The following is a 16,687-nucleotide window of genomic DNA, read 5'->3' as shown; positions in this document are numbered from 1 at the left end:
CCATTCAAAAGCAAGCACTGTGTTTTATTTTTATACACCTTTGTACATCCTCTTATAAACACAGTATCCAATACAAAGCAGATGTTTGATTAATGCTTATTGAAGCAAATTGCTGAACTCAGTCCCTCAAGTGAAAGCTCTCTGTTAAATGCCTTTCTCATCAAATGTTCTGAAGGCTTACAGTTCAGAAGAGTAAGAGGCTCCATCCATCCACAGCCAGGCCTTGCCACTGCCGTTGCGGGATAGCCCTGTCCAATAAGAGTAGAAAAACTCAGAGTAGCTCTGAGGCATGGCAAAGTCCTGTGAAAGGCACACAAGAAGATCTTTAGCTTTAGAGATGTTATACTATATATACACAGAGATGTGTAGGGCCAGCCAGCACTTTTACTTTGAGAACAACACATGAGTCCTGCCCCATATAGGTCATAGTACACTTGAGAGAAAAAGTGTGTGTGCGGAGGTCAGTTTGTCCAAGTTAAAGAATTTATCTTGTAAGTATGGAAGATATACTGATATTCTAAAACCAAAATCACATCAATCAAAATATATAAATAACCCATTATTTTCAAGTCACAGAGTAAACACTAAGATTTATATTAAAAACATGGGGGCAGATTTACTCATGGGGTGAATGGAAGAATATGGAAAGAAGAGGGTAAAAATGGGGAAAGTATTCTTTATAAACATATGCAAAAGGGACTGGCCAGAAAGGGGGAAAGAATAATGAATTATACTTTAATGTAAAAAGAGGTAAGAGAAAATTTGGAAAGATGATTTATGTCTCAGAAAAAGAAAGGGAGAAAGGGAAATTTTTCATATATATATATGTGTGTGTGCATTTATAGTTTTGTATAGTATTCATATATACATTTATACTCATATATATCTATCCTGAATTTTTTAAAAGATTTTATTTATTTATTCAATGTGAGGGGAGCAACAGAGGGAGAGGGACAAGCAGACTCCATGCTCAGGGGAGTGCCTGACTTGGGTCTTGATCTCATGACCCTGAGATCATGACCTGAGCTGAAATCAAGAGTCGAATGCTTAACAGACTGAGCCATCCAAGCACCCCTCTATATTGAATATTTTTTAAGTTACCTTCTTCCTTCTATCCAGCCTTACCCTTTAACATAGAAATTATTTAAATTTATTATAATTATCAATTTTAATGTCCTTCCTTTCCATTATACTATGAGTTCCTTAAGGATACATACTTTGTTTTATGTCCTCAACCCTTTAGATAATTAATGACATATGACATATGGTTCAATAAAAGATTATTGGAAATAGATATGAAACTATCACTAAGCAACAGTCATCTAGTAGGTATATCAAAAAAAAGTATAGTTGAAAATATTTCCAATTGTATGGTAGACACTTCAAATTAAAAGTTTTTAAAAATAAATCATATGAAAATTACTTAAATATATACAAATCTTTGAAGTGCATGAGACAAAACCACTGTATAACTTTCACAATATTTCCTACCATTATATGTAATACAATTCAGTTATATATCTGAGTCCTCTTTTACGCTAAAAGTGGAGGAAACAAAGAGAATAAGAAAAACTAGGTGGGCTTATGGTAGGGACACATTGTCTTAAATAAATTACCTCCTTTTCTGCCTAAATTGAGCCATTAAGAAAGTATAAAGAATGTTATTTTAGTAGATGAGAAATATTGCAGAGTTGCATTCATCACAGATTTCAGAAAAGTGGGTAGGAATTAAGAGTAACTAGAAGGATGTTAAGAATTTACATAGTGAGTTGGGCACTTACTTCGATTAAATAATCCCTTATTGATAAACTACTTTGTGCCAAGACTTCTGCTAAAACAATGATAAATAAATAACAGTTACACTGCTTAAGAGATTAAATTCAAAGGAATAATAAATATTTTTTAAAAGGGTGAGAACAATGACATGATTTTAGAAGTTTATCTTAATTACGTATACTTAATACATGCCAATTTATAATTTTACTTTCACATTTGCCTCGACTAGTCTATGTTAGGTTTAAACTTCTGAAGGACAATATGTTTATTTGCAGGTTATAGTAATGATTTAATTAAATTTTTTCAATTAAAAACTTGTCCTTTTATAATGGAAGAATAGGAAATGTTATTTTCATCTTTCTGACATTACCTCAGTATTGGGCCCTTCTTTCCCAAACTAAAAGAGGTAAGAAATTAGGGAATTTTTTTTTTTTTTTTCATTTCTGACTGATGGGGATTTTGGAGAGTTTCCTCTCATGTTTCTAAGGTATGGAGAGGAGAACGCCTTTTGTAGTGAGGAGAACTCCTTTTACGTACGTACCTCAGGGAATCACTCAAAACAATAAGAATAAGGCTTAGGTCTTGATTGCAGTAAGTACAAAAGTCTAGGGACATTGACTCCTTTGACTCTTTTGTACAGGTCTTTTAAGAATCTCTTTTTGAGAAAAATTCAAACACTGATCAGCATCTTACCAACACTTCTTGTGTGTTTATCTTCAGCATGGTCGCGTTCTCAGCAATGCAGAAATATTCACAGCCTTGCCAACTCTTGCTTTCTCTATAGAACCGGTAGCATTTGTCCCCATGCCACTTCCATTCTTCTGGACAAGGGCTGCATCTGTTTTCTTGGAAAGAAACCAATTTTAGTGTTATTTTTTATCCAGGTGTGCGATCTTTCCTCTCCTGAAATTATATGGTACTTGATGACTCAAAAAAGAATCAATTTCCTTTCTCTTAGATATTTAATTGCCCACAAATGATAACTACAAATGTTTACTAAACACTCTATATGCCAGAAACTAATTGGTACTGAGTATATGGTGAAAGTTAAAGCAGACACTACAGCTTTCACGGAATTTGGAATCTAGCAATGAATGATTGGAACTTCCTTGTTTCTTGCCCTATATAATTCAGCACACAGAGCATATTCAATTTCATAAAGAACTTTCATATGTTCAAAAACTCATTATGTCTTTTCTTTAAAAAACAATTGAAGCTTCCACAATTTTCTTCATCAAAATCTTCTTATATAATTGCAAAGGATTTTTAAAATGCAGTATATGTATACCAATAAGATATGGACTCTTTTCTCATTCTAAAGACAAGTAAATAAAATTTGAGAAAAAAAAGACATAAATGCTAAGTAAAGTATGATTTAGAATGGTAAATTTCCATGTGTCAGAAATTAAGATGGGCACCAAAGTCAGAGAAATAAGTGCACAGGTGAAGGGTGAGGTAGACTACATGAATAGAGGCTGTAAGTATAGGAACTAGTCCCTGAGAGCCATGGTCTTTATACTGATGAGGATACACAGCATTGGGCCTTTGAGATTTGTGACTTGTTATCAAGTCCCTTATGGTCAGATGGGAACTCAATCATTTCATAAAAATGTCTATATTTTAAAAACAATCCAGTGTATAATCACTGTATAATGTATGGGTATATCAAATCATCGCGTTGTACACTTTAAATATATACAACTCCATGCGTCAATTATTCCTCAATAAATTAAAAAAAAAGAAAAGAAAGAAAATTGTAACAAGTGAGATCACTAGTCATGTGGAAAAGAATCACTTAGAGAAGTGGAAGTGTGCCTGCGGGTGTTATTTTACTGGGTAACCACACAATCTGGCTGTCTGGTTAGTGTGGGAAGTGGAAGAGGAAGACTTTATCCTAATTTAAAGTCCTGGAAAGAAAAATAAAAAATGGCAACTTAGAATGAATGTTGCTTCCTCTCCATGCAAGATGACCAGAACAGAAGAGAAAGGCTAACTTGAATAGAGTTAGACATTATGAAACCCAAAACCGACGGGAGGAAAAGGCACAGGAATGAGATGATGTTTTCAGCCTTGTCCAGCTGTGGTTACCAAAGCATGGTTCATCTCCCCCTGGAGCATTTTTAACCTGATCCCTGTATGATTCTTAAAATGTGAGAACTATAGTTATGAGCTCATTAACTTCTTAAGGGGAAAAGATTTATGAACACATTATGAAATGTATACTACTGTTAGGTCTTTATGTGCCAAGATAAATTGAGAAATAACCCTGTATTTTATTCACTTGAGGTGTTATTTTGGTTATTTGCAGTTAGTTGTTTTTATTATTTAAAATGTCTGAATTTGAAGAATCTTTTTATGTATTACAACACAGACATATCCGAACTAAACAATTCCAATAACTGGGGATGACCTAAGTGTCCAAATTCTTCATGAAGTTTGCCAGACAACTAACTAAATGACATGTGATGCCCAGGCACACAGATGGGAAAGTCAGCTCTACAATGACAGCTAGCCAGAGGGCAGAAAGAGGTGATCACACACGACTCACCTCCACTTTTGTTATAGAGTTCACGACACAGTTTTTCAGCCACACGCTGCAGGATTTCTGCAAGCTTCCTGTTCTTGGTTTGGAGGGATTGCAGCTGTCGGGAGAGATTCCCCAATCTTTCTTCCTTGTGAGAAATGCTGTCTTGCTGAGTATTGGAAAGCTGGTAGATCTGAAAAACTAACCCAGGTTACCAAGTCAGACTGGACAGCTGATTTCTTCATTTGTCTTTCTACTTTTCACATATAGAGAAGACAAAACCTCATATTGTTTAAGATCTCATACTCTGAGATTTCATATTGTCTGTGTTCAAGTTTCAACTGTAGCACATAGTAAATTGCATTGTCTCAGGCAAATTAATGTTTTACATCTGTCTTTTTATCGGAATATGTAGAATCATAGTAATGCTTTCTAACTTCAGGACTAAATTCCTTAACCATATTTACTGCTCAATAAATATTTTGTGTGCGCTCTTAAACTGCTGCTTAACCTAAAACCACAAATCCATTGATCTATTAACATATTATTGACAATGTACTATATATTGTTATTCATTCATTAAAATAGTCATATTATCATTTCCATGGTTTTATAGCTTCCAATTTGGCTCAGTGAGAACAAGCAATTTCCTTAATATCACTTGACTGGAAAATTTCAACATTTAGGTTTAAATTCCAGATTTCTAAATCTAAGTTGAGAAATCCTTCATGAAAGTTGCTTTATAGTTGCTTTATGTACCATAAAAATGGTGGTTATAAAACAATTTATATCAAAATGAAGTAAAAATTGGGGGGCCATGGTAGAAACACTAAGAAATATATTTTTTAATTAAAAAATTATAATAACAAAGGAAAATTTCTAACATTTCCTAGAGAAAACAAATGTTTGACCTGCTCTTCAATGTAACCTTTTACCTTAAGCCACCTTTTTCACCTGCTCAGGCAATATTACTGTAGAGTGTCAATGCCATGAGGCAAATCCACCCACTTCCTTTTTTTAGTTTTTGAACTTGTCTTTACTGGTGTGAAATTTAAAGACTTTTTCACATGCATTTTTCCTTGTTTGGTTTTCACAAGATTTTGCAAAATGATTCTATTATTTCCTGGACTTTTTGGAAAAATACTGTAGAAATTAAGGACCTAATCTGTTCTTATATTGAGGGAGTAGATATAAATGAAATCTCTTCCCTTTGTATGAGCTGCTGGGTCATGCATACTAAGAGCAAAAACCATTTCCTGTACTCTTTTGTAGAATGAAAGAGGGCTAAATCATGCATTCATAAAAATTGCTGATTTTAGGGTCTCAGTCCTTTGAGCATCTGACTCTTGATTTCAGCTTAGGTCAGGATCTCAGAGTCTTCAGATGGACAGCCTAGTGCGATTAACATGGAACTTGCTTAAGATTCTCTCCCACACCCCATGCCACTCCCTCACCATAGACCTTCCCTCTGCCCTCCTCAAAAAAATTGCTGATTTTAAATACCAACATGTAAACAAACAGACAAAACCTGCCTATCTCAAACACAATGTAAAAGTCTAGCTGGCAAGTGATTGCTGTATTTTAATGCTTCTTTCACTACTCATTTCAATGAGTGCTTTAGAATAAGGTACATTGAATTATTCACAGGCTCCAGAATTAAAGTTTAAAAAATCCGTAACAAATATTCTTCATCCTAGATACACCTTAGAACCAGAATTCTCCCCCAAGTCAGAGTGCAGACTTACACACAAGCCCCAGGGCTAACAGGCCAATCAGCAGCACCAAACACAAAGACAGCAAGGTCAGGGCCACTGGACGCCAGACTGAAGAGGGAGACCGGTGCCCTGCAGGGAACAAAGGAAAAGGCAAGATTTCACTTTTTTTCTTTCTCTTGGATCTATGCCACCAGTAAGCCAGAAGACCTGGTTCTGGGAAAGAACAACAGCAACCAGGGGCTAGATAACACTCCCTCTGGCCTCAGAAGCACTATCAAAAGGTCCAATGGCCATCCTCACTTCCACAGCCGTATTCCCTCACAAGCCCTGCCCATTGCCGGAGCCCCACAAGCCTCAGTTCTACTTCACATGGAATCAAGTTATGCATTGCGCTTATCTTTATAAAGTTGCTTGCATAACCATCTTTTTGTCAAAATTTAAGTTATAAAAGACGTGGAAATCCCTGAACGGGGAACAATTTTTCACATCATCAAAGAGGTGAAATGAGTTCGTTGTTAGCTTTGCAAAACACCTCCCCAATGAGTTCCGTATGTGCTGTCAGTAAGAAAATTGCATGTCAGTAAAGAGAAATGATCATTTTACTGTTTCCTTTTTTTGGGATTTCTTTGTTGAAAGTTCCTCTTTTGTGAGGATTTTATTCACTCATTTGATTTATATCTCAGCAAAAATGGATTATAGAGAGACATGATCATCAATTTCTCAAGGGTGGAATTAAGCTATCTCAATTTTGAAGTTAAATAATAAATGCCACACCCCCACGAGTTTGCCTTGTGCTAATTGCGGAGGCTCTACTGAGTCAACAATGAACCCATCACCTAGTGCGTTTAGCTGTCAATCTAAATGACAATGAGGAAAGGGAGAACCTTCCACCCTCATCCTCTCAGGTACTTGTTGCATCTAGCATTGTGATTAAAATGAAACAAAGGAGAGCAACACCCTAAAAAAAATTTTGATGTCTCCAAGACCTGCGTTTTACTTCCTTGGGAATTGAAGTCATGTTCTAAAACAAAAAGATTAAAGACATATAAATTCATCTCCTCTTTAGCAAAGTCCTCTACATAATGTATTCTAGGTATAGAGATTTGTGTTACATATTATTTCCCAATGGGGAATGATAAGTGGGAAAGGTAGTATGGAAACGGAGAATGTGATTACTATCCTTTGGAATTTACAATCCAGCAGGAAAATAAGGAAAAATCATGGAGACATTGAGATTGATAAATTTTAAAATTTGAATCTTAATTTCTCTTAATAATCATCACCGTTAAAAACTTTCAGTGGATTGCATTAAAGATAGAATAAAATTCAAACCACTTTTCATGGAGACTCAGATTTCTCTCTTTAACAAAATTAAAATTTGATTATTTCTCAATTTAAAAACTTCAAATAGCTTTTTTTGCACTTAAAATTCTATGAGTCTTTTTCTTCTGGACCCTACCTAGTTCTTTCATCCTTTTTTTGAACTATTCTCCCCTCACTCAAATGCTCTACACACAGTGGCCTCTGTTTATCCTTGAAACAAACAAGCTTGTTCCAGTCCTAGTACCTTTCCATTAGCTCTGCCTCTGCCCTGCATTAATTAATCCTCAGAGCAGTTGTTGGTAGGTTACACTCTGCTACTCAGTTTTCCATTTAAATGTCCATCCTTGGGAGTGCTCCATGAGTTCATTTCTAATATATAAGCCACTACATATGTTTTGTAAAAATAAGATTATTAATATTTTCATGGCTTTCATTTGTTTCTTTTCATCTCTATCCTCCCCCTCCTTGAAGGTACATTCCATGAAAACAGTGATCTTGTCTGTCTTGTTCACCAGTATATTTCCAGTACTGAAAGTAGTGCCTGGCACATGAGGGCCAAATACATATTTGAATGCAGATATGAATGAAGAATGAAATTGTGAAAAGTTAATATTACTTAAATTATATAATTTTTACAGAGGCACAGAGGATTATCTAAACTGTTGATTTTTATAAAAATCTTTTGATCTTTCAGCAGTATTTCCGACAGCAGAAGGGGGACTCAACTAAATTCATCTTCTAACCATACTGGTCTCTATTCACTGACTTGTGTAAGATTCTGAACCATGAACAGATATTGGAGAGATTTGCTTTCTCCCTTCAATTAGCTGACCTATATGGTTTGGTCTAAATTTTTCCTGGAAACTGTTGGTTTCTCAAGGATACTTAAGAGTATCTCAAATCAGAAGCACAGAAAAGAACAAGAATATAGCTTAAGCTGAACATCCCTTCTAAATCCCCAGTCTCCTGAGAGTTCTGTATAGCCCAAGAAACTTAAGTAGGTGGATGGCTCTAGATTCCAGAAGTACAAGTGCATATGTGGACCAACCACCAAGATGGCTTTATTTTTCTCCATATATCTTATTACTATCAAATATATTATATATCTTATTCATTTCTTTTGGTTTATAGCTGTCTTAATTATTATAGTCTGCTTAGTCACTAGAAGAATATCAATTCTAGCACCTAGAACATCAGATGAAAAAAACTCAATTAATGTTGAATGAATGAGTGTGTTGCCTATATATAAATATCTGTTATATGCCTATCTACTCCTGCGGAAACCTATTTATATTATTACACATCTGAAAGGCATAAACTATTTTTTAAGATTTTATTTATTTATTTATTTATTTATTTATTTATTTGAAAGAGAGAACAAATCCTCTCTTTAGGGCAGAGGGGAGAGAAAAATCTCTAGCAGACTCTGTGCTGAGCAGAGCTGGAAACAGGGCATGATTTCATGACTCTGAGATCATGACCTGAGCAGAAACCAAGAGTTGGGCACTTACCCAACTGAGCCACCCAGGTGCCCCAGGCATAAACTATTTTTAAAATATTGTTCGTTTTTATAATTGATATTTCCCTTCCCAAAGTTATAAATAATAAGAGGAAAAAGAAAAAGAACAACTGTAGAAATCAACCAAATTATCCCTTAAGAAACCTGCTTTTCCTTGTGTAATACTGGGGCAAGAGAAGTGCTGATCTTCTGCCCAGAGAATCAAAAAGAATAATCGTAAAACCTTACTGTGAAGTGAGGGTACAGATTTAAGGAATTAGAATATTATTTAATAATAATTCTATCCATGTAAAGAATAAATACATTATCCTTCCTAAGGTTATCTCTAGGACAGGAGATGAAAAAAGTATACGATATCTTCTGCTAAGAAACAAAGTTTTAAAAATTCCATTCTAGTGAATCATCTTTCCCTGGTCATTTGGAAATTTTTCTATTTTGACTCTCTTCTCTCTCTCCCTTCCTCCCTTCTTCCTTTTTTTCCCTCCCTGCCTCCCTCTCTCAATATTCACAATCTCTTTCTATCTCAAAACCCAGAAAAACACAACCCTAAGGAATTTCTATAGCAGATATGGTCATTTCCTAGGAAATCCAGCTTCTATGTTGGAAAGACTATGAAGTTGAAAGTTTCATTTAAAAAAAAAAAAAAGAAGAAGAAAGAAAAAAACAGAGAACAAATTGAGGATTGCTCTAGGAGAGGTAGGAGGGGGAATGGGTTAAGTAGGTGTTAGGGATTAAGGAGGGCACTTGAAATAATGAGCATTGTGTTGTGTTGTATGGCAGTGATGAATCACTAAATTCTATATCTGAAGCTACAAAACCCCCCAAAAATGTTTCACGTCTTTTCTTTTTTGTTGATGATGATACTATTTTTTAACTATAGATTTAATATCCCTGAGCTTTATTCCAAGTGCCTTGATCATAATGAGGTCTCTCTCTAGGGACCATCCCCACCCTAAAATAAGAAAAAATAAGCTGCCTGGGAGGTGCTTCAGTTTGGCTTGGCTTTATTGTGGTTTTAGTGTTTAGAAGAGAACCCCTATGCTGTCTCCTGAGGCATGTTTAGAAAAAGGTGTGGACAGGGCAAGGAATGATATAAACATCCTTAGGAATAATAAGATATATATAGAAAAAAAATTCCTGTATCCTTTTACTATAACTATTCTATAAAAGGCTACAGTGCTAAGGTTAAGTTTTGAACACAAATTCCTTTGTAAGAATAAGAAACTTTGTAGATGAAGAGTTGTCATACACGAGCAGTTAGTCTTCATCAGGCATCAGAGAGAGGAAATTTTATAGACTTCCATTCCCAGGGCCTATGAGAAATGAAGCATGTATTACCAGACGTGGTCTGTTAGTATGACTTTGAAATAGAAAGCATAATAAAAGCTGGAAAAGCAAGAAAATTTAAATAATTTGCAGAAAGCCACATCAAAAACTAGGGGCAGAACCAGGATTAAACTGTCATGCTTAACACCACACTTTGTATTTTTCCTCTTGACCAGAACTCACAGACAAATCAGGACTAGACTGGTGATGAAGTTCATAATATTTCGGAAATTACTTTTAATATTTTTTAATCATGAGATATTGCAGATTGCATATCTGACTTTGGGATATATTTTAAATTTTTTAATGTTGTCTGTTTAGCAACTTCTCTTTATTTCCGTGATCCTCACTTATGGCACATAATAAATCTCATGGGAGAATATTCAAGGTTCCATGAGTTGAGGGTATTTTCTGGTGTTCGTGAAAATATAGGTATGTAGTCAAATATATATGTAGAGAGAGAGAAAAAGAGTAAAATTTAGGTGAGTCAATTTTATATTCCAATTAAGGAGTTTCATTTATGAAAGATTCAAAAATAACATGACTATTAATAACAATTGCTAACACTCCTTGAGTTACTAAGATAAATGATTTATATGCATTATCTCATATCTTACAACACCCCATGAATAGATACTACTATGATCACCATTTTACAGGTAGTTAACCAAGTCTTAGGGGGCTGAGCTTACCCAAGGACACACAGATCCTGATAACAACTCCTGAGTGTTATGGATGCAGTAGTGTTTCATTGGGTTCATCCAAAAAATATTTAAGAGAGCCCTATTTTTCACTTTTGTTTGGATTTTTGAAAACTACTGTACCTAGGAGTTGCTTAGTCTCCTTTGGTTTGCACACCTGGTAAATGATGGAGCCAGAAGTACTAATTCTGTCCTTCCAGATCTGAATATTTTAAATAATTTTCCCATCCTCCCAACAAATCCCACATTAATATTTGCCCTTACATGCCAGTTCCTTATGAAATTGTAGAAAGACTCTGGTGTTTTAACTGCTTACTACTTTTCACTTCTTTATTGTGAAATATCTCAGGAATAGCCACCTACAATTATACATTCTCCACTCTATCCCCAAGGTGAACTTTCTAGGGTGTAAATTTAATTTCTTCCTTAAGGAAAAAATGTTTCTTAGCATGCTATAAAAGAGCCTGCATAGTAGGATTAAGTCCCACTTTTTAGCCTCATCTGCCCACAGGCCCCCTCTATACCCCTTCCTTTGATGGCTAACCATTCTTTCCGCCAATAATCTACCTTGCCATTGTGTTTGAATCATCTGCTAATGATTCACCAAATGATCTTATCCTGTTCTAAATTCGCACCTCATTTTTTCCCTCTGAACTCTTGTCTTTCTTAATTTTACCAATAAATACATTGCACCAAGCTAGCTCCTACCTATCTACCTTTATCTCTGTACATATAGGCCTGATAACTAGTGCCCATCTTGCTCTGCCTGAAAAACTTGGACTCCGGCTTACCGACAAGAGCGAATGTCATTTCATTCAAAGATACCCACATGAGTAAAACACAGTCGGTAACTTATTCATCTCTACTTGCTTCTTGGTCTCCTACATATATTCAATAACATTAAATGCATTTTCTTAGAACTAATTCAAATTATTTCTTCCATTTCTCCAAACACCTAAAAGTAGGATCTTCCCATAAATACAGAAGGCAAATGGATGATTGCAAGAGAGGGAGCAGGTGGGAGGATGGACAAAATGAATGAAGGGTAGTAGGAGGTATAGGTTTCAAGCCATGGAATGAATAAGTCAGGGATAGAAGGTACAGCATAGGAAATATAATGGATGGTATTGTAATAGCGCTGTATGGTGATAGATGGTAGCTACACCTGTGGTGTCAAATCACTATGTTGCACGTCTGAAACTAATTTAACATCTCGTGTCAACTATATACTTCAATAAAAGAGAAGGATCTCCTATGCCTGCAGTACCACTTGATATTAAGTAGGCATACATTAAAGATTTGTTGAATCAATTAGATGTGATTTATGCCATGACACTTCAAAGAAGAGTTAATGCTTTAGTTGGGGAAATGAAGCTAGAAAAATTTGAGAATATTATAATTAATATAGGTAGAGAAAAATAGAACTTGAATTTATCATTAAAAGGTTTTAATTTTTTTTGTAAACCCAAATAGATTTTCATATTCTTTTGATAGGTCTGTATTTAGTCTTCAGTAGAAATTTTAGCCTATCAGTGATTTTATTCTCTGTCTCCCTAGTACATTATTACTGTGACATGCTCTTGCTGCACTTCTTTTCAATTGAGTTAGAATCTCACATCTTAAAAAATAATTTGGGCAGCCCCGGTGGCTCAGCAGTTTAGTGCTGCCTTCGGCCCAGGGTGTGATCCTGGAGACCTGGGGTCAAGTCCCACATTGGGCTCCCTGCATGGAGACTGTGTCTCTGCCTCTCTCTCTCTCTCTCTCTCTCTCTCTGTGACTTTCATGAATAAATAAATAAAATCTTTAAAAATAATAATAATAATAATTTTAGGTATACCTGGGTGGCTCAGTTGGTTAAGCATCTGCCTTCGGCTCAGGTCATGATCCCAAGGTCCTAGGATTGAGTCTCATATTAGGCTCTCTGCTCCGCAGGAAGCCTGCTTCTCCCTCTCCCTCTCTTATGCTCTAGCTCTCTCTGTGTCAAATAAAGAAAGAAATAATCTAAAATGCGCTCACAAAAACTCATTCTACCTCAGATTTAACACTTTATATTTTCTTTTTATAGCTGGTTCCTCAAAGAGAGATTTTTTTAAAAAAGAAAATGACAAATTATTTATTTTCCTATTTGACTATGTTCCTTTCAAACCCTTGCTATTAAGAATTACCAATAATCCATTTTCTCCTTATTGCTAAAACAAAAAATTGTTTTTAGCCTTTCTTTTACTTGAAATTTCTGCAGTATTTACTGTTTATTATTTTTAAAATTCACCATTTATTATCATTGATTTTTCTGTTTCTCATGAAGTTATTATTTCTTGGCTTCCTTAATGTCTCTCTCTCCTGGTCGGCTTCTATCACTACCAATCATTCTTTGTAGCTTTTCTTGGAATCTCTCACTCATCCTTCCCTTCATTTGGTAGATTCTCTCCTAGGTACTCTATTCCTTTGGGGTTTTTTGTCTTTTTGTTTTACACTGTCATCTTCAGTGATCTTGCTCATTCTCAGAAAGTGTAATTCTTACCAAAATATCAACTCCACCTCCTTGGCATCTGATTCCTCCTCTTCATTCCTATACTACTTCAGTTCAGATTCCTCTAATCTCATGCTTAGACTAATGTAAAATACCTAGCTATTAGCTCATCCAGTTTCCTACTCCTTCAACTCATCCTCCTCATTACAGCCTAGATGGTCTTCTAAAAACACAAAAGTCATTATGTTACTCCCTGCTTAAATCCCTACATGAGTTAATTTTACTGAATTAGAATCAAAATACCTGAGTATAACATAATAGGCCCTTCATAACTTCCCATACTTCCTTCTTGCCAGCTTCCTCTCTCTCCAATTCTACACCCCCGCCAAAACACATTGCTTATAGTTCTCCAAAAATACAGAATTAGGTATGAGGACATAGTCATTCACTTTTCCTTTTATCTTCTAAATTGTTTAGCATTTTTAAAGATGAACATAACTTTTATATTTAAAAAATGAAAATCTAGAAGACAAATGAGTGTACATAATTTGTTTTTACTAATTCTAAAGAAAAAAAAATTTCCATTCATGAGGTTATTATAAGTTATTCAACAATATTATGTTGAATTTAAATCCTATGCATTGCCAAAATATTCCTGCAGTGATTTTTGCTCAGTTATTTTAAACAGCAAAATTATATCAAATCATTTTCCTAAAAAATAATTAAACTTCTGTGGCATTCCTCTACATATTTGCATTATTACAAGATAAAAACAAGGTATCATACGTGTAAGGGAAGATAACTATTTTCAGAGGCTGGCCTTCAAGACACTTCTTTGTAACCTCTACTCCTACTGTTTCTTCAGTTTTGACTTCTTATGGAAAGATTGCCAGATCTTTCAGCAAGTGTTTTATCCTGCCCCACCTACTTCTCCACCCTTGAGCTCAGTAGAACTTATTTGTACACCCTGTTCCTTATTATGCTAATCACCAATCCTTGTGAGAGTTCCTGGCTCTAGTCAAAGGTGAAATATGAAGTTATACACAAGCCACTTAAAACCACAGCCCTGAGAGCTGATTCTTCACAGGATTTGCTGGAGGAAAACATATCTTATTACACGTATCTGGTGCCTACAGAAACTGATATCCCAAAATTGTCATTTTGCTTCACATCAAGGAAGCTGGAAATCTCCAGTATCTTCTTACAACTGAGTACATAGTTTAGGAAAAAGCAAAAAATAAAATAAAATCATATCAGTGAGTCTCAGGTGGTGATCATTCAATGAATAGAATGGGAATGGAAAGGTTTAACAGGGGAAAATGAAGAAAACCTAAAAGCTATGTGATAAAGAAGTGGAAGAGAACAATGAAAAGATATGTGCCCAGATTTATACAGGTGAAGAACACCTGAATGTGGTCAAAAGAGAAAGGACATACAGTCACTGAACAGGCATCTCTATGATGCCAACTGACACAGAACACTTAAGAATTCACGAGGAATGAAATATTGAAAGGTAATGCACATTTCTGGTGTGTCTGCAATATGCCAAGGACTTATCAACCTTTTACTCTAACCACCTTATAAGAGAGATATTTGAATTGAATTATAAAAATATTTAATTTGTGGACGGCCTGAGTGACTCAGTTGATTAAGCATCTGCTTTTGGCTCAGGTCATGATCTCAGAGTCGTGGGATGGAGCCTCATGTTGAACTCTCTGCTTGGCGAGATGTCTGCTTCTCCCTCTGCCTCTCCCCCAGCTTGTGCTCTCTTTCTCTTTCTCATAAATAAATAGATAAGTAAATAAAATATTTTAAAAATATATTCAATTTGTTACTTAGCTTGCAACTTATACTTTTATTTCTAGGAATTCACCTCTGACATAGTACTAAAAATATATTTTTCAGTCCCTAGACGAGAGAATTCATATACATGGAGAAGGATCTTATTTCCTGGGCAACTCAGTCAATGTAAGGCAGAAATGTCACTTGAGTTTTAATGTTATTATTATTTTTTTTAGATTTATTTATTTATGATAGACATAGGGGGAGAGAGAGAGAGAGAGAGGCAGAGACACAGGCAGAGGGAAAAGCAGGCTCCATGCCGGGAGCCCGACGCGGGACTCGATCCCGGGACTCCAGGATCGGGCCCTGGGCCAAAGGCAGCCGAGCCACCCAGGGATCCCCTGTCACTTGAGTTTTAATGGAAAAACCTCACAGTGGAACACAGACAGGACTAGGTTCTAATACCAGGTGTGCCGCTTACAAACTGATATTGGACTAGTTACTCAAGTATTTTGGGGCCTCGGTTTCTTTACTTATAAAATATAACTGATAGTAAACATGTATATACCGAGAATTATGTACCTGGAATTATTCTAAACACATATATATCAAACACTTTTCTTATAAATGGTTGGAGTATAAGGTTAATAAGTTATGTTTTACATATATATGCTGAGTTTCCCAGGAAATAAGATCTTTCTCTATATATGGGAATTCTCTCTTCTATGGACTGAAAAATAATAAAAGGGAGTGGGGTGGGATATAATTGCAGCTGAGACCACTATTTAGATCATCAAATCACAGAATTTTAGAGCTAAAGGGACACTTAAAAAGTGTTTACTTTAATCCTTCCCTCATTTCACAGATGATAAAGCCTAATATGACTCTCCTAAGGCCTTGCAACTTTAAGATGCAGAATTCTGACAACAAAATACCAGAGCTGATGTGTCTGCTTAGAAACCTTCCTCCAAAGCTATAAATTCAAAGCTAGTGAAAAGAAAACCACTGTGCCAGCAATTGAATCTTAGAAAAAACAAACATCTGTGTATATACTGAGTTTAAATTTTCAGATGTTCATACACAGGCACATGAGTTGTGCGAAGTCCACAGCTACACATAAATGTAAGTCATGAAAACACTTTCTCTTTCCCTCACTTCGCACATTCTTCAGAAAGATAGTTTATCTCACAGATTGCTCAAGAGTCCGACCAATTTGGACTCCCAGAGACAGAGTACCTGTGTGCCTGAGCTCTGGCTGCTGGGTTGTAGAAGAGGCTCGAGATTGCACACTCATGATGGTGTCCCCATCAGCATCCAGCATATCCCTCGTGCTGCTGTACTTGGCCTGCATCTGGATTCCTGCTGAGGTGAGGCTAAGCAGCAGTTTGATTGTCCCCAAGCTGCGTGGCTACTGTGAGACAGTACAGGAACTATGGCGTTGAAAGTCATTCCTAATGTTCTTCGCTCCCAGCGAGTAGCAGGGGGAGCCTCTGATTCCAGTTCCTGCCTGGAGAGGCCCAGCCCCTCTCCTGGGAACTTGTACTCTGAAGG

The 16,687-nt window shown here is 35.8% G+C and overlaps 1 protein-coding gene across 4 annotated transcripts in view; it reads right to left on the bottom strand.

Moving 5' to 3' along the window:
• The window catches only part of CLEC1A (C-type lectin domain family 1 member A), a 24,432-nt gene extending 7,745 nt beyond the window's left edge, over nt 1–16,687 (bottom strand). For all 4 annotated transcript variants that reach the window (XR_013364322.1, XR_013364323.1, XR_013364324.1 and 1 more), the window contains exons 1-5: nt 16,373–16,687; nt 6,046–6,144; nt 4,325–4,501; nt 2,470–2,621; nt 182–300 (exon numbers count right to left, since the gene is read on the bottom strand). Coding sequence is in view for 1 of the 4 variants with exons in the window: in XM_077871099.1 (XP_077727225.1) it covers nt 182–300; nt 2,470–2,621; nt 4,325–4,501; nt 6,046–6,144; nt 16,373–16,487 (662 nt within the window). In the remaining 3 variants the exon portion in view is untranslated. The remainder of the gene's footprint in view (nt 1–181; nt 301–2,469; nt 2,622–4,324; nt 4,502–6,045; nt 6,145–16,372) is intronic.

The sequence above is a fragment of the Canis aureus genome, chromosome 25 (assembly GCF_053574225.1).
Source record: "Canis aureus isolate CA01 chromosome 25, VMU_Caureus_v.1.0, whole genome shotgun sequence".
Lineage (NCBI taxonomy): Eukaryota > Metazoa > Chordata > Mammalia > Carnivora > Canidae > Canis > Canis aureus.
This window is presented reverse-complemented; position numbering and strand designations above follow the sequence as displayed.